Source organism: Neofelis nebulosa, chromosome 7 (assembly GCF_028018385.1).
Source record: "Neofelis nebulosa isolate mNeoNeb1 chromosome 7, mNeoNeb1.pri, whole genome shotgun sequence".
NCBI classification, from domain to species: domain Eukaryota; kingdom Metazoa; phylum Chordata; class Mammalia; order Carnivora; family Felidae; genus Neofelis; species Neofelis nebulosa.
The window spans coordinates 51,421,332-51,447,217 of record NC_080788.1 but is presented as its reverse complement, the minus strand read 5'-3'; the positions used below and the strand labels follow the sequence as shown (position 1 = coordinate 51,447,217).

General features: G+C 34.7%; 1 protein-coding gene across 3 annotated transcripts in view; it reads right to left on the bottom strand.

The window, feature by feature from the left end:
• Window positions 1-25,886, bottom strand: part of WDR72 (WD repeat domain 72) — a 237,012-nt gene that overhangs the window by 80,179 nt on the left and 130,947 nt on the right. For all 3 annotated transcript variants that reach the window (XM_058737687.1, XM_058737688.1, XM_058737686.1), the window contains exons 15-17: window positions 10,570-11,396; window positions 7,838-7,929; window positions 3,604-3,683 (exon numbers count right to left, since the gene is read on the bottom strand). In XM_058737687.1, coding sequence (XP_058593670.1) covers window positions 3,604-3,683; window positions 7,838-7,929; window positions 10,570-11,396 — 999 coding nt within the window. The remainder of the gene's footprint in view (window positions 1-3,603; window positions 3,684-7,837; window positions 7,930-10,569; window positions 11,397-25,886) is intronic.

Genomic DNA, 25,886 nt, shown 5'->3' with positions numbered 1-25,886 from the left:
ACCGTGTGATGAGATATATATTAACTATTAGATATGATATTTACTAACATATTATTCCATATTATATTAAGAGAACCATGCTTATTAGGTATGTCATATGATGGGACAGACAATTATTGGTGAACAGTTTTACATCACTGAATTTATTTCGTTTTAACTCTGTCAAACATTTTATTTGACAGCACTGCCTCCAAGATGTGGCAGAAAGAGCTCTGAATCAGAAATGAGAAAGCCCGAGTTTCTGATCCAACTATGACAATTATCACAAAGGCAACTTTTGCCAAGTCATGTACTACTCTGAGACTTCATGTGCTCACTTATAAAACAAAGACTGTGATGATGGGTGAGGCTATGATGAGAGCTTTCAATCACTGAAACCTGTATGGAATTTGCTTCTGTCTCCACCTATAAATCAGGAGGATACTGAAGGATATCCTGGAATAGATCTGGATTGTGGTCTATCCTTCAGAATGGGCAGTTTGGCCACATGCTCCCATGGGATCATGTCTCCCTTCTCACACTGGGATTACCATCTCTGAGGAGCACTTACAATTGCAGTTAGAATATCCTATACACTGGATATAATATCCTATCACAACTTGGGTCAATATTCTTTCCTAAAAATATACAGGGATGTATGCAATTTCACTGAATGTTCCTAATTACTTTGTATAGATTTATATATCATGAACATATTTTTTAACTATTTAATTTGGGGGCTTTTTGACATATTCGTCACTACCAATGCATGTTGCAAGAGTAAAGAGTATGAGTATCATTGAATAATAAGAGGAAGCATAAATAATCGAATAAAACATATTAAACCATAATCAGTAGGATACTCAGAACCATAAAACTTAAAAGTGAATACTGAATGGTGTACACCCAATTAGAAACAAACTCAAACACACACTTTGTGCTCAGTGTGAAATCAATACTCAGCATGCCTCCAATCCACAGACAGATGGTACATCTTATAAGCATGTAATAATGTTATCACAGTATCTGGTATACAGTGGGTACTAAATAAATGCCAATGGAATTGAAATAGATTCTATATTCAAAAGTAGAAAGTGTGGAAAGTAGGCTTTATTGACAATTTCTGACTATCAATACTTAAATCCCTCTAGTATATAAATATAGTAGATACATTTTATAAATAGTAAAGACAGAATTTACTCCAACAAAATATAAAATTTTTAAACAACGTTTTATGTAACTTTTTGATTTAAGTAATGAGAGAATTGAAAGCACTATGACTATAAAGCTGTCTTCTAAATGCATATAAATAATTTTCTCTGAAAAGACAGCTATGCAAAGTATTACACCTTTATGTACAGAGATTTAAGAGAAGGTTTACAAATCCACTGGCTGGAAAGAGACAACCACAAATCTGGGCCACATACTTATTTCTAGGAATACTACTATGCCATAGGCAAGGTAAAAAATTTAATGGTTTTCTACTAAAACTTTGACTCAGTAAAGTTCTGTAAAATAGCAGAGCATCATGAAGACTCGTAAGAGCCCCTGTGTCCTGCTTATGGTTCCAATGTCCAGATTTTCCAGTAGAAAACCATTTTCTCAACACTCAGGTTGACACTGATTTTTCATGTGTTTGCAGCAGCTCCTGGAAAAGCAATACTCCCCAGAGGCCTGGATGTCATGATTTCCCCACTGGTGTTAGATTATAAAATCCAGAGAATTTAGAGAAGTATCAGCATATTAGCAACTCTAAAACCTAACTGTTGCTTTTCAGGATTTCTTTCTTTTTTAACAAAATTTTTAAATTTAATTATTTGAGAGAGAGAGAGAACATGAGTGGGATAAAGGGGCAGAGAGAGAGAGAGAGAGAGAGAGAGAGAGAGAGAGAGAGAGAGAGAGAGAGAGAGAGAGAGAGAGAGAGAATCTCAAGCATAAAATAAATAATCAACAATTAAACCTATATCCCCAGGTTATTTATCAGGTTAGCGGCAGAGTCAAGAGGAGAGCTTTGAAGCTTAGACTTCCTATAGAGTGAGTAATAAATGTTCTAGTAACATTTGTCACACTGCCAAAATTTTACACAAGGTCATAGAATCATAGAACCTTAAAGGTCCATTAGTCCAAACTTGTCCAAACCCCATTAAAATTTACTTGAAGGTCAAATGAGCAATTACAAAATATCTTTAGTTAGAGCAATTCAGGATAAATTTTCTGTTGAATTCTTTTCCTTAAGGTTTTTTCCCCCTCGTTGAGGAATTGTTAGGCTGGGCGTAGGAGTGGAAATCTTATCTTTAACAAAGACTCTTAGTGTGGTTACTAATATGCTGGTAAAGTCAACATGTACTAATGTTTATCTGATTGTCACAGAGGCTTTTTGAATAGCTATCCATTCATTCGTTAACTATTATTGACAGGCTGCTGTGACTACTGCTTTTCTGGGTATTGGTGAAGGAGGGGTGAGTGGGACACACCAAGTCCCTGCTCTCAGCAAGTTTCTAGCACAGCAAGAAGACAGAAGGTAAGCAAGCAAAAAAGCAAAGGGTATGATTTCCATTAAAAGCAACTGCAACAAAGAAAGTAAAACTGGGTAATGTGATGGTGACTGGAGAGAAGCATGGGTGGGGAGGGTATGGTGACATTAGGTGGGTAATCAGGGAGGACTTCTCTGAGCAGTTGGCTTTTGAGCAAAGACCTGAATAATGAATGAAAAAATGAGAATTCCTGCCCAAGAGAACAGTCTTGAGGTGGGAATGAGCTTTCTGTATTTTTAAAATAAAATGGTCAATGTGGCTACTTAGAGCATCGGGGGAATGATGAGCAAAGAAGTTAGGTTAGTGGCAAATCATGTATAAACCTGTAGGCCACGGTAAGAAGTTTCAATAGCCATTCCAACTGTGTTTATTTGGTTTTGTGGTGTCAACTCCACAGTGTGTTCTGAGTAACTTACTTGTTTTCCTATAACTAAGAATAAACACTTGTAACTGGAATTATTGCTATGCTTGTTTTGCAAATTTGACATTTCTTAAACTCATGAAGAATAAAGTTCCAATAAATATTCATCTAATCAATGCTCAGATTAGATTTATTGTACAATGTACAAAGCCACTTGGTAAGCTTTTAGGATCCCCAAAAGCCTTAAAAGAGATGGAAGGGCTTAATTTGGGCTGTGAGGAAACCAGCTCTCTAAAGCATCTTACAGATGAGGTACTCTCAAGATAGAAAAATGATTCCTAAGTACACACACCAAATTCTCAAGCTGAGGGACTTTTTTGTCATGGCACAGTTTGAAATCAAATAATAGACAATTCTGCCACAATATGACACTTCAATAGGCAATAAGTTACCTGTAACAACAGGAACATCCCCTCCTCAGGCCCCTCTATTCATACCTCCTAACCTGGTGCATCCTTGCATATGTCTTTTTCCACTTTTTCCCTCAATTATTAGTCTCTGTGTTAGTCCTGTTAAATGAAATGCCTGGGAGGAAATATTTTGTGAGGAGAGCAGTACCCATTTACTGGTACTCTCAGGTTAAGAGGGGTATGAGTGAACCGCTCATTGGATAGAAAGGAATAGCAAGGAACTCTTCTAATAACTTCAGGGACATGCACTATATCATACCTGCACAGACTGGTCTCTCCAACAGGAAATTAGCTTCAAAAGTGAAATGTCAGCTTCAGGTATATGGGATTCACTTTTACCTAGAAATACATAGAATACATTTTATAGCTTGAGAGTATTAAAAAATGGATGCTACCCAATGATCTTCAATCCTGGCTGCATGTTAGAATCACCTGGGAAGCATTTTTTCCCACAAACACCAATGTCCAGGTTCCATCTTTCAGAGATTCTGATTTTAGGTCCCAGGGGGGAGGGAAGGGCGAGCATTGGTACTTTGGAAAAGTAACTCAGATGATTTTCATGTATACAGAGTCAAGAACCATTTATTAATTTATATGTATTTCTAATAATTATACTAATACATATTCATATCAAATCAAATTCATCTTTATACCCTAAACCCATCTTTGTAGTTTTTGCCAGCAGAATGCAATGACTAATACTCCCACCCAAAACAGATTGCCAAATTTTTACAATTCCTTTCTCATGCAAATAGGCTCTGAAATACTACCTTGCTATGAATCAGTATCTATCACACAGAAATCATATAAAAGACTTCCTTTGATTTGTCCTTACCCAGTTATACTACTCTGATCAATAGATATAGCACTTATGTTTTAATTTGACTCATTTTGTTATGTATTGTTTCTTTTAAGTTTGCCCTTTTGAATGTCCTTTCTATCTATTTGCCTTAATGTTCAGTGTGAAATTTTAAGAGTGAGCTAGAGCTTGGTTTATTTAAATTGATCTGTAGAGTGTCCAGCAGCCCCCTGCACAAAAGAGCACTTAATAAGTGGCTTTTCATTAATTGAAAATGTACATATTATCATCCAAATGAAAAATTGATCAATTAAGGCTTTCTGATGGCTAAAGTATATTATCTCGGTGCCAGATCCTAGGAGTGAGATAAGGAAAAATGATGACGGCTTGCATTGGAGGGAAAATTACTGTAATTGTCTATTTAAATTAATGTATTAATATGTGTTTGAAATTCTGGTATTAACTGTTTAAGTTAGTATTATTCCAGTATGGTTTTCATAGAATCACCATTTTACATATTAATATATGTGTCTGTGTATGTACAAATATCTAATTTATAAATATTTTGTATTTTATATGTATTTTATATATCACATTAGTGATCAAGGGAAATGTGATAGAAAATATTGAACATATTTCTATCTTCAGTCAACTGAGAATATTAAAAAAATATATAAGAAACTTCTGACTCATTATTATCATTATTTTTCCCTGAAGGAGCATATGATGTGAATTTTAAATGACCAAGATCGGCGCATAAAACACGTAAGTATGATTTTGAAGTCATATTCTCCATTTCTTCAGGAGCACAGCAGGTAAGAGAAAATTTTCTTTTGATCTCTCTCCTTCCCCACCCCCCCTTATTCTGTTGACCTTGTGACTCTACCATCAAAGCTAAGTATTGGTCTCAACTGTAACTACTTACTGGCATCATGGGGTACTTCATAGTGCACTTTAATGTGATGTTAAAATTTTAATATGAGGTAGAAATGAGAGCCAACTTTTCTTGCCAATGTCAGTAAGCTAAAGAATTAATTGCAACATCAGGGGGAAAGATAAAAAGAAAACACCCCAGGCTTACCAATATTACTGAGTCACCATTTTTGCTGACAGAAGTGGGTATTGGTTCCTGTCAACCCTTTAGAATGAGCACCTCAAAGCATTATTTTATTCTCCAGGCTTTGACTTTATTGAATTAATAGCATAAAATGAATCCCTCCTTTCCCTTCACCTCCCATATTCCAGTTATTAAAACACAAAACCATGTTTCCTTAGGACCTAGGTGAATCTTAAATGCTGTAAATATGACCTCTAAACACGAGGGAGATTATTCAGTAATGACACTAGTTGCTCTTGGCTTTGGCTGGGGTACCTGGAGCCTCCATGGCTCTGGTTAGCAATTCTCTTGGTCTGTGCAGAAACAACTCATATTATGCCTTGAATTCTAATCCCTTTATTAATGTCATAAAAAATTAAAATGAGGATAAATGTCCTGTTAAGGGCTACAGTTTAAGGAGAAGGCAGGCAATCCAGACTGGGACCATTTGAAGGGGACACTGGTTGTAATCATAACTGAGAAGTATACTGACATAATGGAAAGAGCAAGTCGTTGGGGTCAGAGTCCTGGCCTCTCTGCTTAACAGCTGTTTGCCTCTGAGTGAGTCATCTAACTTCCCTGAGCCCCAATTTTCCTGAGGGTAAAACAGAGATAGTCCCTCCTACTGTGTGAGATTGTTTATATATTGAGATAATATGTGTAAAATCATTAGCGTAATTCTTTGAATATACTAGTTACTCAAAAATTGGAAGCTATTAATAAACTCTCACTTTAAAATATTCAAAATATTCTTTTCAATAGACTTGAGAGGGCCCCTATGTACCATTGTTCAGGGCATCTTAATGTACTGATCATATACTGTACAACTTTGGAGGCATAGTGCATGTCAAGTCCAGAATCCCATTCCCATTTTGCAAATGCAGTAAATAAACTTTTAAGGGAGTAAAAGAAATGCCCCAAATTGCATAAGTAGTAAGTGGCAGAACTAGATCGTAAACTTCAGCCATCTATTTTCAAAACCATTGTTCTATTTACTATTCATCCATGAATCCAAAGGTATTTAATTCCTTGAAGGCATTGCTCTGGGAACTGGAGACACAGCAGTGAAAAAAACTGTCATAAATAAATAATAACCCCCATGGAGCTTTCATTTTAGTAGCAGGACGTAGATGGCAAGTGAAAAAAAAAATATATATATATATATTACATCAGAAAATGAAAAGAATTTTGGAAAACAGTAAAATAGGGAATGGGGTAGAGTGTGCTGGGGAAAAAGGAGGGCACCTTCGTCGATGAGATGGCATTTGAGCAAGAAGGAAGGATGTAAGGTGGAGGTGGGGGGCAGCAGGTTGACCTCTGGAATCTGAGAAAAGAACATTCTAGGGAGTAGAAATAGCCAGTGCAAAGGCCCTATGTTTGGGTAAGAGTAAAAAGTCCAGTGTAGCTGGAGCACACTCAGCAAGGGGAACCCCAAAGAGATGAAGTCAGGTGAGGGCGTGTGTGCAATGACAGAGGCAGAACAGCCAGGTTATATTGGGCCTTGTCTGCTGTCCTAGAGACTGGCTTTTATTCAGAGTGAAACAGAAGCCACTGAAATGTGTTGAACAAAAGCATGAGGTTCTGACTTAGTTTCTGATAGGTCGTTTTTGCTGCTTGATTGTGAACAGTGTGTGAAGCAGGAATAGGAGCACAAGGGTGGTTAGGAGGCTTCTGTTACTGTAGTCCAGGCAGGAGGGGATGAAGGCTCAGGGGTGGTCATGCGGGTAGAGAGAAACAGAATCTGGAATATATTCTGAAGGTAGAACCAACATGTTTATTATTAAAAGATTGGAATGTGGGGTATGAGAAAAAGGGGAAAGTCAAAACGACACAAAGTTCTTGGCCTGAACTAGACGGGCAGATTTGCCATTTACTGAGATGTCAAAAATTTAGATGGGGCACGTGGGTGGCTCAGTAGGTTAAATGTTCGACTTCAGTTTAGGTCATGATCTCACAGTCTGTGGGTTCAAGCTCCATGTTGGGCTCTGTGCTGACAGCTCAGAGCCTAGATTCTGCTTCTGATTCTGTGTCTCCCTCTCTCTATGCTCCTATCCCACCCCTGTCTCTCAAAAATAAATAAGCATTACATTTTTTTTTTAATTTAGAAAAGCAGATTTTGAGGATAAATTAGCGATTTGGCATCAAAAGAAAATATAAGCACTAAGACTATTTCTCAGAAGAATTCGAAGACCACTATAACCTTCTGAAAAAGCTATAAAATTGTCTAATATAATAATCACTTATTTGCTAATAAAGATACTGGTGTAATAATCTTTCCCATAAATCACATGTGACCTTAATTTAATAACCAAATATTTCTTTTGCTGAAAAGTTTCAGATTTTCAGGCATTTCAAAGATCATTTGATGAAATTCATCACACTGCATGTCTTATAATGTTATTTATTTTAATAAAAAATCATGTATATTTAAAATACAGGCAGAATACAAAAGTATAGCCATGTGAAATGAAGACTAAATCAAACAATAAGTACACGTAATGCTCCTTCTAAATTGTCGAGTGCTATCCAGTTATGGATAGGCAAGTTATTTTATTTCATAGAAGAAAAAAAATGAGGCTATATCTGTAACCCCCTTACCATTTCGTAAGTAACCATAGAAGCTTGAAATATTCGAAATCTCATTCCCGGGAATTCTTGCCTTGTTGTGCACAGATTCCATTTTGAAAGACCTGTGGGGGAAAAAGCAAAGGATATTATTAAAGATGTATGAAAAGTATTTTTAGAAATCAATTGAAGAGTGCACGACCACTTCAAAAAATTCAGGAACTGAACACAGATTATTTTTGGCAATGTTGTTCACATTAATGTCTTTGGTAAATCTTTATTTCCCCACTTTGTTCCTACCCGGAACCTTAATCCCAGTTGAATTGTGAATCTTAGTTTATACCAGAATTACCTTGTGACTCACTTTTGTAGGAGTCCCACTATGTTAAGTCCTGTAATTTGTGGCTAATGCAATGAATTTTTCAATCCTAAAATGTTGATATCTGCCAAAGAGTTCTCCCCAGGTACAGTAAGGACCTGATGGAGGCAGGCTTTACACTAGTGCCAGTGATTTAATCATAGGAACTTTGAGATACTCTTCAGGAATATTCTCATAGGCAGATGGCTCTTTCCTTAAAATGCATTTACGTCATGTACCCAGTTGTGAAGTACACCAGGATTTTCTCAGCCTTCACAACCCCAGTGAAATGTTAGCGAAACGGCCAAATCTGTTGGAAGGATTTGGTGTGACAAATCTAATACACGTTATTTTGATTTCCTAAAAAATGACATACAGTCCCTGACAGCAGATCAAAGTTGAAGTGACTATTTTACGGAGGCAGTCTCTAATCCTGACACCTCTACTCAATGATTTTTTTCTTAATGGAGAATTTTGTAAAGAATGAACTAATGTATGACAACAATTTTAAGGCCATTTAGTGGAAAGCATGCTGAAAGCCCTTAATCTCCCTTTAGGACACCAGACACATCCTCTACATTCTGTACTCCTTATCAGGAGCAAACTCAGAATGAAAACTTCCAGCAAACAGTAACTCATCAACTTAGTGGGGTCATGATTAGGCAAATATAATTTGTTAGCAGCCTAGTTTTTTAAGAATTTGAAGAAATCTTAGTAGTCACCTATCCCATCCACTTCATATCCTACATGAGGAAAGCCAGGCCCAGAGGGGCTAAGTGACTTGTCCAAAGCGACATGGCTAAACAACAAAACCAGGATTTATTCCCAGGTTTTCTGGCTTCAGGCTGACTGGATTTTTGTTAACCATACTTTAAGTGCTTTGTAATTTTCTTAGTACTAGAAGGGAAAATAAAAGAAGCCTATTTGAAATTTAAATGTGTGTGTGTATATATAACATATATTTATATTTATATTTTATATTTATAAACAGAAAAAAAGAAAAGAGGAAAATTAAGTATGCAAATCACAGAAATTTACCAATCTGTTTCCTCCCTCTTAAGGCCACAGAACAGAAAATGGGAAATGCTGTAGTATAGAATCATTATAATGGAAGGAAGCATAACACTGAATCCTATGTAATCCACATAGACTTGCTACCCAACTTGCTAGGTCTACTGAGGGCAGAAATTGTGCCTATTATATAGTGCCTGGCACAGATACATGTTGAACTGAGCTCCTATCACATAACAGAAATGTCAAGGACCATTTACCACCATGTAGTAGGCACTTCAGACAATGTCTCTTCTGTGAAGGCTTTCTGTTGGTTTCATCTCACACTAATTATTCTCTTTACTCTGGCCACCAAAATACTTATCTATACTACAAATATTTTTCTTCATTCCTTTGCCCTACTTCAGTGCTTCTATTTATTTCATGTGTATTATTTTTATCATTTGAATTAGTTCCTACCCAAAAGAGACATTTATTTATACTTCCTCTGTAGGCTAGTGCTAAGGATATATTCAGTAAGCACCTGAATTCAGTCCTCTAACATCATACAATGAAAAGCTATACTAATTTTAGCAGTGGAAGAAGGTAAACACACAGTTAAATTTAGTAATTAATGCGGCTCTGGAATTAGAATGGAGCTCTGCTTTGAATCAGCCTCTAAGGAGGTGAATTTGTCTTGAAGTTAAATTCTCAAGACTCAATGCCCTCATCTTTACAAGGAGCAAATTAATAATACCTATATGCCAGCTTTGCATATTAAATGAAATCATCTAAGTGCTTACATGGTGACTAATAGATATTAAACATGCAAAAAACAATAGCTATTTTTACTAAACTGTACTTTTTGTAAATGAATTACTGATAGCTTCCTCTAGTTTAATACACCAAAGTATAAATTAAATGGTGGGATTTCAGGTATGAAATTTTAAAACTTTTTCTGATGATATATGAAATACATTATTATTGGCATTTACTTAAATGTTCTTTGTTCATATTTAATTCACAGCAAGTAAAATGGATTTCAACGTGTGTATGAATCAATCTATCTATCATCCATCTTTCTATCTACCTATCTATTATTTCATTCATCATCCAACACTATGATTTTCCTGGCACATATTATGAAAGCAATATATATTTGTTGAATGAATAAATTTTAAAATATATAGATTTATTGCCCAGATTATCCTCTAATCTCAATGAATTAATAGCAAGATTTTTCTTAAATGTGTTTTAAGCTAAAGGAGTTGCTGCATATTTAGTCTTCACTTAGGAGACTAAAAGAAAGGAGGATAGAAAGGAGGGCGGGAGGTTAGAGAGATGAATGAATACAGCAAATAATGATAATTTTTAATGTCCCAAATAACAATAGTCAAAATCTTTATGCATGTCTTACCTGTCAATTCCACATGCCAACTCTAAAGGTGTGTTAACTAACTTATTAACTGCAAATAGTCTGTTCAATAAATAAACTATAGTGTTTAGGGTGTTTGACTCTTGCGAAGAATCACAATTATTTTCCAGTCCTCTTGGCATCCCAACTTGGTTTGGAAGAGTGGACATGTATTTATTTGACAAGTCCAAAACTTTTTTGGAAAATAAATTTACTTTTGAATAGTCTTTCTTCATTTCAGCATTGCATAAATCCCAACCTGGCAGCATCAATGAGAAGTGATCTTCACTTGAGGCAAGTCCTAAAGAAACAGAACCCTGAAGCTTTAAAATATCTAGATGCTTAATGCACAGATTATCAAATTCTTTATCTACTCCCCACGGCAAAAAGCAAGAGAGGAATAATTTAGCTGTGTCTATCATGATGTTGGCATCCACTTTTCTTGATGGCTTGGGGTGCATCTTTTTGGAGTTCTTTATTTTCTTCTGCCTTTTAATGCCTTCATTATCTCCTAAGGATTTGGCAGTATTCTCTCCCTGGGCTGGGTTCTCACTGACAGGCTTGGCTTGTGCCTCTGCTGAGAGAGAACCAGAGGCAGTTTTATTTCTTTTCAGAGTCAGTGTTTTCTTCTCAACTGTGCTTTTGGCTCTTCTCAGGATCTCACTACCATAGAATGAATTGGAAGGGTCAACGTCACAGACTGGAGTTGGCAGCAAAAGTTCAACAAGGTTTTCCAGATCAAATAGAAGGATATGAAAGCCAATGTCACTCCATCTTGTCTTCACAGGCAAGACGTTAAAAGGTCCTGAGAAAGGCTTGACATCAGCAACCTAAAGGAGATTTAAAAAAATATATGTGTGTCAAAGTTCTTATTTTTAAGTGATTTTATTAAAGTGTCCATGATATTAAAATGGCATAAAAAGAAAGTATTAAGTAGCAGTACAACTAAAGGCAAGTCATTTCAATTTTTTTGTCTTAGCTCTAAACATTCCCCTCTAAATTAAACATTCTATATTCTAATATTTCATAAAAAGTTATTTTTTCTTCCTAAGACTTTTATTTTTCCTCTTAAAAAATGTGAATTAGGCCTATGGAGTAAGACGGCATCAGTTTATGTCCTCTAATATATGATTTCATGTTTTCATATCAGCATAGCCATGAATATACAACAGGGAAAAAGTGGGTTTGAAAATTAAGGAGAATAATAGAACATCTGCAAGAATATAGGAAGTCTTGACAAGAATTTTCTCGCCAAATTTGTTTAAAATTTTAAATATTTGGAAGTAACCTAAATGTTAACCAATATCATATAACTATTTTTTTGTAAGCTTTGCCTAACAAACTTGCATTTATTATTTCTCTGCCTAAAATGATTTTGCCCAAAATATTGGCATGGTGGGCTCTCATACTTCAGTTATGTTTCTGTTCATTAAGAGGCCTTTCTTGAGTGCCCTCTCCCCTCACACCCATTAGTCTCCATCCTCTTCCTTGCTTTTTTTTCTTCCTAGTACCTCTGGTTACCTTGTATAACATAAAATATTATTTGTTTACTGTATATTTTCCCCAGTAGCATTCAGACTCCACCTTTGCAGGAATTCTGTGCATTGTTTTGCCCCCAAGGCCTATAAAATGATACTGCTATACAGTTACTAAGGAACTCAGTCAGTATGTGTTGAATGAACGATTAACATATGTATGCAATGGAATACCATTAAAATATTTTAAATGTTTAAAAATTTTTATTTTAGAGAGAGAGAAAAAAAAACAAATGGGGAGAGGGGGAGAGAGAGAGAGAGAGAGAGAGAGAGAGAGAGAGAGAGAGAGAATCAAGTAGGTTCTGCACTGAGCAGGGAGCCCAAAGTGGGGCTCCGTCTCATTACTGTGAGATCATGACCTGAAATCAAGAGTCGGATGCTTAACTGACTGAGCCACCCAAGTGCCTCAACATTAAAATATTTTAAAATGATGGTGTAAAACTTTATTTATTGAGGAAAAAATGTGCTGTGTGCTCTGTTAAGCAGAAAAAATAATCCTCCTTTTGTAAAACTACGTGTGTGTGAATATATAATTTTATATATTGATATAAATATACTAAGTATATGTATATATACACATATATTTAATATATAAATAAATGTATGTATACATTATGTACAGTTAATATATATAGTCAACATAAATATATATAATATATAGTCACACACACGCTATATATATAAAATATATGTTTTATATACAGTCATAAAAGGCATGCACCAAAATTAACAATAGTTAATTGGAAAGAGAGAATTAAAAGGGTTTTTATACCTTAGGGATTTTTTGCAATTTTTTGCATTGATATCTTTAATTTATGACCATAAAAAAGAAAGCTTAAAAAACCAACCATTAAAACAATTTAAAGGTGAAAATGGGGCAAATTAAAAAAAATCAATGTATTTCCATTAATAAGTACAAAGTTTAGTATAATTATTAATAAATGATTTTTGCAAATCAAAATATAGTACCATACAGTTTGAAAAATGAACAAGTAACATCAATAGCAATTCACAAAAATAACATCCAAATTAAAGTAGGAAAAGAAAAAAAAAATAAAACGTTTACTACCAGTAGTAACCAAAATGTGAAACTAAAATAGTAATAGCATTCATTACCTACTAATTTGTCAAAGAAGGCTTCTTACATTATTTATTATTATGTAATGTTTAGTACATACAAAATAACATGTAAGCCATTAATTTAGTTCTTTTAGGACCTAACATCAATGTTGTATATGAAGAAACATGGGCATAACTATATAACATCATTATTCATAATTGCCCCAGACTAGAAGCAACCTAAATGCCCACCAACAATGGAATGAATAGAGACATTGTGATGTATCCAGGCAATGAAAAAATAAGCAACAGTGAAAATGATAAAACTATAGACATTCAACAACGTGGAGAATGTGTGATTCTACCAGCATAATGTTGACCAAAGAAGCCAGACACAAAATAATTAACCGTATGACTTTATTCATGTTAAGTTTGAAGAAAACAGGGGCAGGGGCACCTGGGTGGCTCAGTCATTTAAGCAACCTACTTTTGATTTAGGCGCAGATCATGATCTGGAGACTGGTCATGAGATGGAGCCCCAAGCTGGGCTCCATGCTGGGCATGGAACTTGCTTAAGATTCTTTCTTTTCCTGTCCATTGCCCCTCCCCCACTCTCTCAATAAACAAACAAACAAAAAAAATAGAGGCAAAACACCCTAGGGTTTAAGGATGTATGCACAGATATTAAATCTATAAGGATAGTAGTTACTTTTTGAGGATAGGAAGGACATAGTTTCTACAGTGCTGAATATTTTATTACTTAATCTACGTAGTAATTTACGTAGTGATTATGTAGGTGTCTGCTTTGAGGTAATTCATTGTGCTACATTTTTGTCCTATGTTATTCTTTCTATAGTTTATACATTGCATAGTAAATAATGCTTATGAAATATTAAAGGAATGTTAACGAAGTGCCCCATCCAACTAAAAAATAGAACCAGACCTGATTCTATACCCTTGACTACTTTCAGAGGTAACCAATATCTTGAATTTCATGTTTATGATTTCTTTGGTTTTATTTATTTATTTATTTATTTATTCATTCATTCATTCATTTATTTAATGTCTATTTATTTTTGAGAGGGGGGAGAGGTGGAGAGAGAGGAAGGCACAGAATCTGAAGCAGGCTCCAGGCTCTGAGCTGTCAGCACAGAGCTAGATGCGGGGCTTGAACTCCCGGACCTTGAGATCATAACCTGAGCTGAAGTTGGACACTTAACCAACTGAGCCCCCCAGGCATCCCTCTTTAGTTTCATTTAATGTCTTAACCTTAAATAGTCCAACTGACTATTTTTTTGTTGTTTTTTTTAAATTTTGATATAAATATTAACATTTTTTCCAATTTGCTTTATTATGCTGAAACTTATATTTCTAAGATTCGATGATTATAGCTGTAGTTCTTTCATTTTTGCTGCTGTAAAATATTATGCTATATGATAATACAGTTTATGTATCTATTGTTTTTAAGTGGCCATTTAAATTATTTGCAAGATTTACTATTGCAAAAAGAAAAAAAAAGCTACAGTGAATATTCTTCTGGTAAAGACTTCTGGTTCACATTTGCAAAAATTTCTAGAGTGACAGTGATAATTCATAAGACATGCACTTCTTTAACTAGGAGATTATCCCAAATTCTTCTTCCAAGTGATTTGTACCAATCTGTGACTCTCAGTACCGTTGTATGATGAGTTTCCATATGGATCTTATTTTTGTCAATATAGGGGGTATAATTTGGTATCCCTTGCAGTTTTAATTTTCATTTCTTTAATTATTACCATTAACTGAGTATCAAGGCAATAGTTCATTGGCCTTTTCATGATTGTTCTATAAAGTACCTACCTATGGCTTTTGTAAACCTTCTATTTATCCTTTTCTTATTGATTTTAGGGTTATGTATTTATACATATATATCCAGAAGTTATCTTTTGCTGGTTATGTGATCCACATACCTTCTATTTGTGGCTTGTCTTTATATTATTTTTTAAAAGTGTTCTCTGATAAACATTGAGTTCCTATTTTACTACTGTCAAACTTAGGAAACATTTACTTTAAAGATTATACTTTCTGTGTCCTCTTTACAAAGAAAAATGAAAACTTTCCCTATTCAGGGGAAATAAAAACATTCGCATATACTTATCCCAAAATTTAAAGTTTCACAGACTTTTTGATTCTTTAATACTTTTTCATTTTTGTGGTGTGCTTACACTAGGAAATTATTTTCATACTTTTTACCTTGATATCCAATATTCCAATATCATTTGTGAATCTCTTCTTTTCTCACTGATCTGCTGCCTGGGACTTGAATCAATTTACCTAGGATTCAGGACATTCCATAGTATCCATAGCTTTACAAAAAGACTTCAGATCGGGTGGATAGGTTCTCCTATCTTGTTCTTCCTATGATCTTTTATTCTTTCATATAAATTTGAGGATGCTTGTCAAGTTCCAGATTGTATCTTACACTTACTTAGACCATGCTTAATTTCTTTTGCTAGTTTAATGATTGTTCAGAAGGATGTTTATATTATTTGCTTATCATTTTTTTAAAACTTTCTGTAGCTATGGGTCTGTTTTCATTTCTGATATTAGTTTGTTGCTTTTGTTGTTTTTTTTCTTGCCAGAAGTTTGTCAATTTTTTTTTTTAAATATGAAATTTATAGTCAAATTGGTTTCCACACAACACCCAGTGCTCATCCCAACAGGTGCCCTCCTCAGTGCTCATTGCCCACCCTCCCCTCCCTCCCACCCCCATCAACCCTCTGTTCTCAGTTTTTAAGAGTCTCTTATGTTTTGGCTTCCTCCCTCTCTGACCTCTTTTTTTTTTTTCCTTCCCCTCCCCCGTGGTCTTCTGTTAAGTTTCTCAGGATCCACAAAGAAGTTTGTCAATTTTGATATTCTTTTCAAAGAATCAAATTTTGACTTTGTAGATCATCTCAATGGAATAATGTTTTTCTTGGAAGGTCACTTCACTGAGTATACTATTTTAATTGGACTTATTTTCTCACAGCATTTTTGAAGGCATTATTCTGTAGTCTTTTGGTTTCCTTTGATGCGGTTGAGGTGTCAGCTGGTAGTCTGTCACTCCATCTGTCTTTTCTCTGCTGCTTTTTAGATCTTTTTGTCTTTAATATTCTGCATAGAATCATAGAATCACTAGAATTCTTTTTTAGGTGGGGATGCTTTCCCCCAATCATACATTGTATCTGAGTATTCCTATCTTTAATTTTGTTAAGTTCTCAGACTTACCTTTTTGCATATTTTTTCTATCCATCCCATGAACTCTGTACAGGACTTTGATGAGCTGGCTGTTTGTCAGACACTATATCTTTTTTCATTTTTTTTTAATCTCTGTGTCTTTCTGTGCCACATGCTGAGCATCACTTCAGAATTCTCTTTTATCTTGCCTATTTTCTTCTTATCTGTCTCTACTATCACATTTAACTTCCCCTTGAGTTTTTAATTTTGATTTTTGCATTTTAATCTCTATAAATTCTATTTGGTCCCTTTAAAAAGCACATTTTTACACTTATTTCTTACTCATATTTTTAAACCTTTATTTTTATTAATTTATTTTTTAAATGTTTATTTCTTTATTTATTTTGAGAGAGAAAGAGAGAGAGAGTGCAAGCAGGGGAGGGGCAGAGAGAGAGGAAGAGAATACCAAGCAGGCTCCACACTTTGTGTGGAGCCTGATGTGGGGCTCAAACCCACCAACTGTGAGATCATGACCTGAGCCGAAACCAAGAGTCGGACACTTAACAGAGCCACCCAGGAGCCCTGCTTTTATTTTTTTTTTTAAAGTACTTATTTTTGTATGGTATATCTGTAATTCCTATTTTTAAAATCTTTGTGTGACTCTGCTTTTTGATTTTGCTGGTGCTTTTCTGTTTCCTTATGTTTTGTAACTGTGTGTATGCATGCGTGAAACGTTATCAGTGAGAATCCTTTGAGTCATGGGTTGAAGATGCATTCTTCAAAAGAGAATCTGTATCTGTGACTGTCAGATACCCAGGGAGTATAAATGTTTATTAGCCCCACTGATAGATAAAAATTGGGTTTGTAAATAGTGTCAAAAATTAAAAATCAGTGTCTCCTCCTTATCCATAGTGTATATGTTCCAAAGACTCCTAGTAGATGCCTGAAATCACAGATTGCACTGAAACCTGTATTTATTGTTTCCCTATGCATACATACCTATGATAAAGTTTAATTTGTAAGTTAGGCACAGGAAGAGATTAATGATAATAACTAATAATAAAATAGAACTTTAGAAGAATATATTGCAATAAAAGTTATGTGAATGTGGTCCCTCTCTGAAAATCTCTTATTGTACAGTACTCAGCCTACTTCTTGTGATAATGTGAGATGATAAAATGCCTAGAGAGGAAGTAAAATGAGGCAAATGATGTAGGCACTGTGGCATAGTTTGAGGTTACCATTGACTTTCTGATAATATGTCAGGAGAAGAATCATCTGCTTCTGAACCATGGGTAAGTGAAACCACAGATGAGGGAGGAACTACTGTATTTCGTTTCAATAAGCAATAGAGAAAATGGGCGCTCTGTTACATTATACAATGGGTGTAAATTGGTACCTCTTTTATGAAAGGCAATTGGTGCAGTGTATCAACAACTTTAAAATATATATACCATTTGGAGCACCTGGGTCCCTCAGTTGGTTAAGCATCTGACTCTTGATTTTGGCTCATGATCTCATGGTTCATGAGATCGAACTCTGTATCCAGCTATGTGCTGACACCATGGAGCTTGCTTGGGACTCTCTCTCTCCCTCTCTCTCTGACCCTCCCCTGCTCTTCTGTGTGCATGCATGCATGATCTCGTTCTCTCTCTCTCTCTCAAAATAAATAAACTTTTAAAAAACATATTATATACCACTGAATATAGAAATTCTTTTAAAAATGATTTATTCTAAGTGTCAAATTACAAAGATACACAAAATTACATGAGAAAGAATATTCATTGTAGAACTTTCTACAGCAATAAGCTGAAAATAAATGTCCCATTGTATAGATTTGGCTAAATATATTATGATATCTGCACACATTAAAATACTAAGCAGCTATTAAAAAGAGTTTTTGTATATAATGCCATAGCAAGAAATTCACATATATTTTCTATGGAAAAATACCTAGATTTAAAAAGCACAATTCCATTTTTTATAAAATTGCAGAGATTTCTTAACATCTCCTTTTAATTTGTCTATTTTTTTAAAGATTTTATTTTTAAGTAATCTCTACACCCAACATGGGGCTTGAACTCACAACCTTGAGATTAAGAGCTGTATGCTCTACCAACTGAGCTAGCCAGGTGCCCCTTGATTATATCGATTTTTCAAATTTCTACAAAAACCTGCATTTTTACCATACTAAACAAAATTATATTTGAAAAGTAATAAGGCTATCTAGATGTTTTTAACATTGTGCTTTTCTCCCCCAAAATACATTAACCAGATTAAATTTAGAAGTGTAAGAAGATTTACTAGATAAATAATCAAAGGTTAATATTTTAGGTATATAAACAACTCATAAAAATTAATAGTAAAATACTAATGTTTCAAGAAATAAAATGAGCAATAAAACCAAAAATATCACAGCGGGGGATAGTATTTAAGCCATTTGTCTCAATAAAAAGGAAACAAGTATAAAATTTTACATATTATACTGGTTTTGAACCCTTAAATTTGCTAAAATTTTCTCAAACTTATAACAAACCAAAAGTAGAGTATCCCATGCTGTTCAGTGTTCATTTTAACAGGACTCTGATGACATCTAGATGGCCTTCTTCTTTTTCCAAAACATGATGACATGTATCAAGAGTCTTAAAAATATTCAGTATCATTTTCTCTAACTGAGAGGCACGTGTTCTTGGAGGCTACCATTCCCAGATCCATGTTTTGGGTTTATTTCTGTTTCTGTTCATTCAGCAGACATTCAGAGGGTTCTTGCTGGGTGCCTACTGAGTAGAACCTGGTATGAGTAGCTGTCCACAGAATACAGAACAGGACTCAGCATCTGCAAAGATGCAGCTCCCACTTTTTACACTCAGAGGGGAGAGAGGTAGGTCCCAGCAAGAACGACATAGCTAGGATAAGGACAAAGTAAGGACAAATGTAGGAAACTATGAAGGTCTGGAGCAGGTACCTCATATCCGGCCTTGATAACACAAGGAGTCTAAGCAGAAGTGACAACAGACTGCAATCTGAAAGATTCAGGAGAAATGAACTAAAGAAAAATGCAAGACCAGGTACTCTAGGCAAAGAGAAAAACATGAGAGGACCCCTGGAGTGATGGCTGGAGGAGGGGTGATGATACGTGTAGAGAGCATGCACTGTGGCAATTTTAGTACTCCTGGAGAGCAGAATATGGGAGTGGAGAATGAGCCAGACAGGACAGGAGCCAGATTACATTAAAGCCTTGCAAACTCTGTTGAGTCTCAGATTTATTCTAATTGCAGTTATGAGCCTCGAAGGGGTGTTTAAGCGAGGAAGTCACCTATTAACAAACTGTAGCTATGATTACTTATGAATTATGGGTTAATCAAGCATGTGGAAGACAGACTGCCACACTCCTATGTAGCTCCACTTCCCCAAAGCTATAATCTCTGGCCAGTGTCTAGACTCCTCAATTACTAGGACAATCAAAATCGTAGCCATGATTTTAGCAATATGACATGTTCCCTGGTCTGGTCTTGTCCTTGTATTTTGTGATCCATACAGCCAAAATAGACCAATTGCACTGCTGTAAACAAAGATCCTACATTTCTGTCCCTAAATATGATCACCTTAAGCCCCAGAAGCACCTGGACACTTTAGAAAATTTTCAAATCATAAACATTATTCCAATTTTTTTTAACATATAACAAAGCTGGTTTTCATTTGGAAACAAGTCAGTTTAGATTATAAGTATAAAATGTTGCTATATTTTAAATGATTGAATATTATAATTCTATAATTATAATTCTATAATCATCATTGTTTAAAAATTTTTAAACCTTGGAGCACCTGGGCGGTTCATTCGGTTAAGTGTCCCAACTCCTGATTTCTGCTCAGGTCATGATCTCATGGTCCATGAGTTGGAGCCCCACATCTGGCTTCGCACTGTCAGTGCTTGGAATTCTCTCTCCCTCTCTGCCCCTCCCCTGCTCATGCTGTCTCTCACTGTCTCAAAATAAATAAATACAACTTTAAAAAGTAAATTAAAAAATTAAAAATTTTAAGAATTCTTAAAAATTTTATTTTTTTACTAAAAAAATATTTACTATTTTTACTAAAAATAGTATATTTTTACTATTTTTACTAAAAATAGTATATTTTTACTATTTTTAGTATATTTTTAGTATATTTTAGTATACTAAAATTTAGTATATTTTTTAGTATTCTAAAATTTAGTATATTTTTTAGTATATTTTTTTACTAAAAAATATTTACTATTTTTACTAAAAATAGTATATTTTTAAAGTCATGTCACCAAAGGACTTTAAAAACAATATTAGCATCATTTGAACCTAAGTAATATGGAGTGACAACAAATGCCAATAATAATAATTCTTGTTTTCACATTAATAGATTGGACATGCACAATTTTTAGTAATGTTTAGCAAAGGCTATAAAAAATGTTAACCTTATTTATATTCATATTTGTATGGTAGTATATATACTATATATTCCACAAATGCAGATTCTATTCAAAGTAGAATGCTAAATCATGACTGAATATTGTGCAAAAATATAAATATAATTATGTTACTTTTAGAATGATAAAGTCTATATAAACCATCATTTTAACAGAACTGTTTTAGAGACATTCATCAGTCTGATTACAATTAAAAAGTCTAGAGCAAGTAACTACATATGAAAAGTATTTCATTCAATCTATGGCACTGCAAAAATGTAAGGGCTAAATATAAATTTTAAGTTATAAGTTCATGTATTGTTTATAGAATGCCCTGTGATTGCCTGACAGATAGTTTCCCAAAATGTGTTGTCCAGGCTTTGCACACATGGAGAAGGTGCTAGTATTTTCCCAAACATCCCATCGCTTTTTGTTCCACTGTTTGAAGTTCCAGGTTGAAGCAGGACAGGTGTTGTTAACAATCAGGACAGTGAGAGGGTAGCACTAAGGGACAATGGTCCATTCCAACCTCTGAACTTTGTGAGCCTGGGGAGTAAAATGGTATTGATATATCTACATGTGAATGCTCTAAACAGCAGGTGGGGAGTAGGAAGAGGCACACAGAGCCCAGCTCTTTGTTTGAGTACACAGACTTTGGGAAAAGCTACTGAGTCAGAAAGTCTGCAAGTAGAATCCCAGATGGCCAGCGGAACACAAATTATTCTTCCACTACCCGCAAGAACCCAAATAAATGACAAGTAAAACTAAGGTCAACAACACAAAATTCAAACTCTCAACAACCTAATATACACATAAAAAGGAGAAGCAAAAAGACCCAAAAGTTTAGGGGAAAAAATGTAATAAATGTTAAGGTATAAGTCTAACATCTTTATTTTAAAAAGTCTACTCATTTATTTATTTTTTTTCCTGTGTCCTGCTGTGTTCAGCTTGTGCCTCATCTTTTTTATCTGATTCAGAAAGACAAAATGGTTAAACAAGACTGGTTTTACCCCCTGCCTTTGAAGGTGGAAATGCACTGTCTGACAACATGTTCTGATAAAACTTCTCTCTGAAAACATATTGGATCCCCCACTGAGTTTGTTGTGAAAGAATCTGACCTGCCCAACCTACCACAACCACAAAATAAGTTTGGTAAAACTGATGCTTAGAACCACCTTCATCTTCTCACTTTTGTGACTTTGTGCAATAGTAATTAATTTAAATATTTAAACACTATATGAAAAAACATATAGATGATAGCTGCAAAAATATTCTTGGAATCTGGCTGTGTTAGAGCCGGAAGAATTTAGAAATTATCTGATCTTAAACAAAGGGAAAATGAGGAATAGAGAAGTAAAGTGAGTTGCTCAGTTAGCCTTTTGCTAAATAGCCAAGTCAGGGTTTCCAAGTACTTTTTTTTCCCCCTGACTATTCTTCTGATGATATTATATGACTGAAATTTCCCCAAGAGTAGAATAATGTTTCTTATTTATGATTTCTAAGATGTACAAAGGAGTCTCATTAGCTAAGCATTCATTGTATGAAACACCATATTCATTGAAATGTATAAAAATGAAAAAGCCATCATTACATAAAAACATTCCCTAATGAACGGATCACTTATAAAACCAGGACCCAAACACGGCCTCCTTTCTAACATAAAGTCCCACCTCCACCCATTAGTCAGGCTGTCACTGATTATCAAATGATGCAATCCAATCACAGAGTAGATGGCAAATGAGGTTAAAAATCAAAGTAAATGATCCGGTTGCCTCAGTTGGTTAAGCCGTCTGACTTCAGCTCAGGTCATGATCTCACCATTCCTGGGTTGGAGCCCCACATTGGGATCTGTGCTGACAGCTTGGAGCCTGGAGCCTACTTCAGATTGTGTCTCCCTCTATCTCTGCCCCTACCCTGCCCATGTGCTCTCTCTCTCTCTCAAAGATAAATAAACATTAAAAAAATTAAAAATAATAGAAATAAAAACAAAAATGAATGATTACACTGCATGCAGACAGGGAGGCCAGAACTATCTGCGTCACACCCAATGCCGCTGACAAGGATCCAGCAGAGGAGACCAGTTAACAAGTGAAGAAGAGAAAATTAATTCAGATGCTTCAAATGACAAATCTTTTAATATAAAGTATATAAGAGAGGCCTGTGGGAAACTTATCTTTTCAATACTTTTTATAAAATAACTCTATATTATGAAATTCAAAAATGAAGGGTGACATATCGTGTGCCATACAATTAAATTAGAAAAAAAATTACACAAGACAAATCACACAATTTGTTCTATAGTCATTTAAAGAATTAGTGTGTGGGGCACTTCAGTGGCTCATTCGGTTAAGCATCCAACTCTTGGTTTCAGCGTAGGTCATGATCTCACAGGTTTATGAGATTGAGCCCTGCTTCAGGCTCTGTGCTGGGCAGTAAGGAATCTGCTTGGGATTCTCTCTCTCCCTCTCTCTTGCCCTCCACCTCTCCTCCCACACTCTCTCTCTCTCTCAAAAATAAATTAATTAATTAAAAAAAAGAATTAGTGTATAATTGTAATCATAATCTAAACTTAGTTAATATAAAATAAATTACATTACTTTAACAATTTAATTTCATTTTTAAAGTTAAAAATAAAATTCATTTTTAATAGTTTTAATAGTTAACTCATCAGATGAACTTGTCATTTCCAATTCCTCTGACTACTGATAGATAACTTTCTACTTTCTGTGTGCTAATCACAGGAACTAGAATATTTACTTTTCAGTAATTTCACCTCTTCTTGTTCTCAACCCTCTTTTCCCAGGTGTACTTATAACTTTAATTACATATTTTAATAAGTTATGTAAACATTGAAGCACTCTGCATGTAAAATATAGTACCTAAAAAAAATAAAGTGTGGTAATCTGAAAGACTCTATGGTGAGAGCTTACTCTAAAAACTACTGGCTAATGAGATATGGATGAAGCCACTTTAATAGATTTGAACATAATCATAAAAAATATATACAAGTATTCTGCTAGTTGCTCTGAAAATTTCTAAATTATTTCTATTCATCAAATAAACAAAAATTGGAAGTCACAGTTGATGTATTACAGGTGTAGCTTATGCAAGAAAAAAATATTAGGAATTTTACAAAATGTGTCTATCCTCAAGGGAAAGTATCCACATCAAAAGATTTATGACAATAAAAGTTTTTCAATAAAAGATGATAAAAGTTTTACTGAAAAGGTAACGTAATTTCCTGAAGTAGAAAATTTTCTGAGAAATAATTTTACAGTGTAGATGAATATATAATCTAACATATAAGAAGTTATCTTCAAAACTTATGCCACAAAAAGCAGAGGACATGGTACCTCTATAAAAAAAGAAATTATGCTACCTGCCTACATCTTTGCTACTAAAAATTTCAGATAGTTTTTTTGCTTTTGCTTTATGAAAAAATGTAGAGGTTTTAAAAATATAAGTTGACTTTTTTTTAAATAATTTATTGTCATTAGCTAACATACAGTATATAGAGTGTAGTCTTGGCTTCGGAAGTAGATTCCCATGATTCATCACTTACATACAACACCCAATGTTCATCCCAGCAAGTGCCCTCCTCAATGCCCGCCACCCATTTTCCCCACCCTCCCAACCCCCCACCCCTATCAACCCTCAGTTTGTTCTCTGTATTTAAGAGTCTCTTATGGTTTGTCTCCTGTTTGTAACTTATTTTTCCTTCCCTTCCCCCATGTTCTTCTGTTAAGTTTCTCAAATTCCACATATGAGTGAAAACATATGATATCTGTCTTTTTCTGACTTATTTCACTTAGTGTAATACCCTCCAGTTCCATCCATGTTGTCGCAAATGGCCAGATTTCATTCTTTTTCATTGCCTAGCGGTATTCCAGTGTGTGTGTGTGTGTGTGTGTGTGTGTGTGTGTATAGAATTTGAAGCAAACTATTTCTTCCAAAGGTATACCAATAATAGATGAAATATTTTTTTTAAAAGACACACAAGAAGGGTTAGCCAAGCTCAAAAAGAAAGTAAACATCTCTGAGGACCAAACACAGAACAGAAACACAAAATGCTGAATGGAGCTAAAGTCGTAGGTCTGCTAAGATCAGACCTACAAGCAGGTGATTGGGCTTTAGAATTTGACTCCTAAGGATAATGTCAGGTCTGGGGGCAGGGGTGGATGACCTAGAAAAATTGTGATATCACTTGTATCTGAATCAACCCAAAAGCTAGTTCAGTGATTAGACAGACATACACCCAATATCAGTACAGTTCAGGCCTCATTCTGAACTCAGGACCTTGAGGAAGTAGACAAAAGCAACAGTAAAACCAACAGAGAATATCAGCTGAGCACAGAGAGAGAGAGAAAAATAAAAAACATCAAAACACAAAAGAAAAAAAATCTCCTCTAGATATTAGCTTGTAAACCAAAATACCAAAGTGTAGGAAAACTAATAATCAGAAAGACAGCTAAAAAATAAAAGCTGCGACATATATCTACTCTAGGTGAAATCAATGCCATAGAATAAACTGACAAAAATGAACAAAAAAATTAAAGAATTAATACAAAAATGAACAAGAAGATATGAAAGAAAAAAAGCAAAAATAAAATGAATAAATGAAAAAGAATTTATTAGAAATATTAAGAAAATATGATAACTATATTAAAAATGCTGTAAAGGCAGATTAGGAAACAGTTATGAATAATAAATATGCCAACAGTTTGTGGAACACAACTATACCTATAAGACTATTTTTCAACTCAGATATCAGCTTATGGAGCAAACTCAGGTAGATCCCTTCACTTAAGAAAATGTTAAATTAATGGTACCTTGGCGCAAGTTTTACCTAACTCTCTATAGCCCTACATCCACATAGACAGGAAGGAAGTTTAATGAGCTGGCCTAGAAATTGAACACCCTTGATGCCATTGTTGCCTTTTTTTTTTTTCTGTAGAAAAAATGCAGTCAAAGCTCCAAGCAACCAATTTATAAACTTTGGGAATATAATCCATCCTCATGTTCAGGCTGCTTGCTTATTTCTTTTTTATTGTTTCAATGCATCCATTGATGTGGCCTGGCTTTAAGTTATGCTTTAT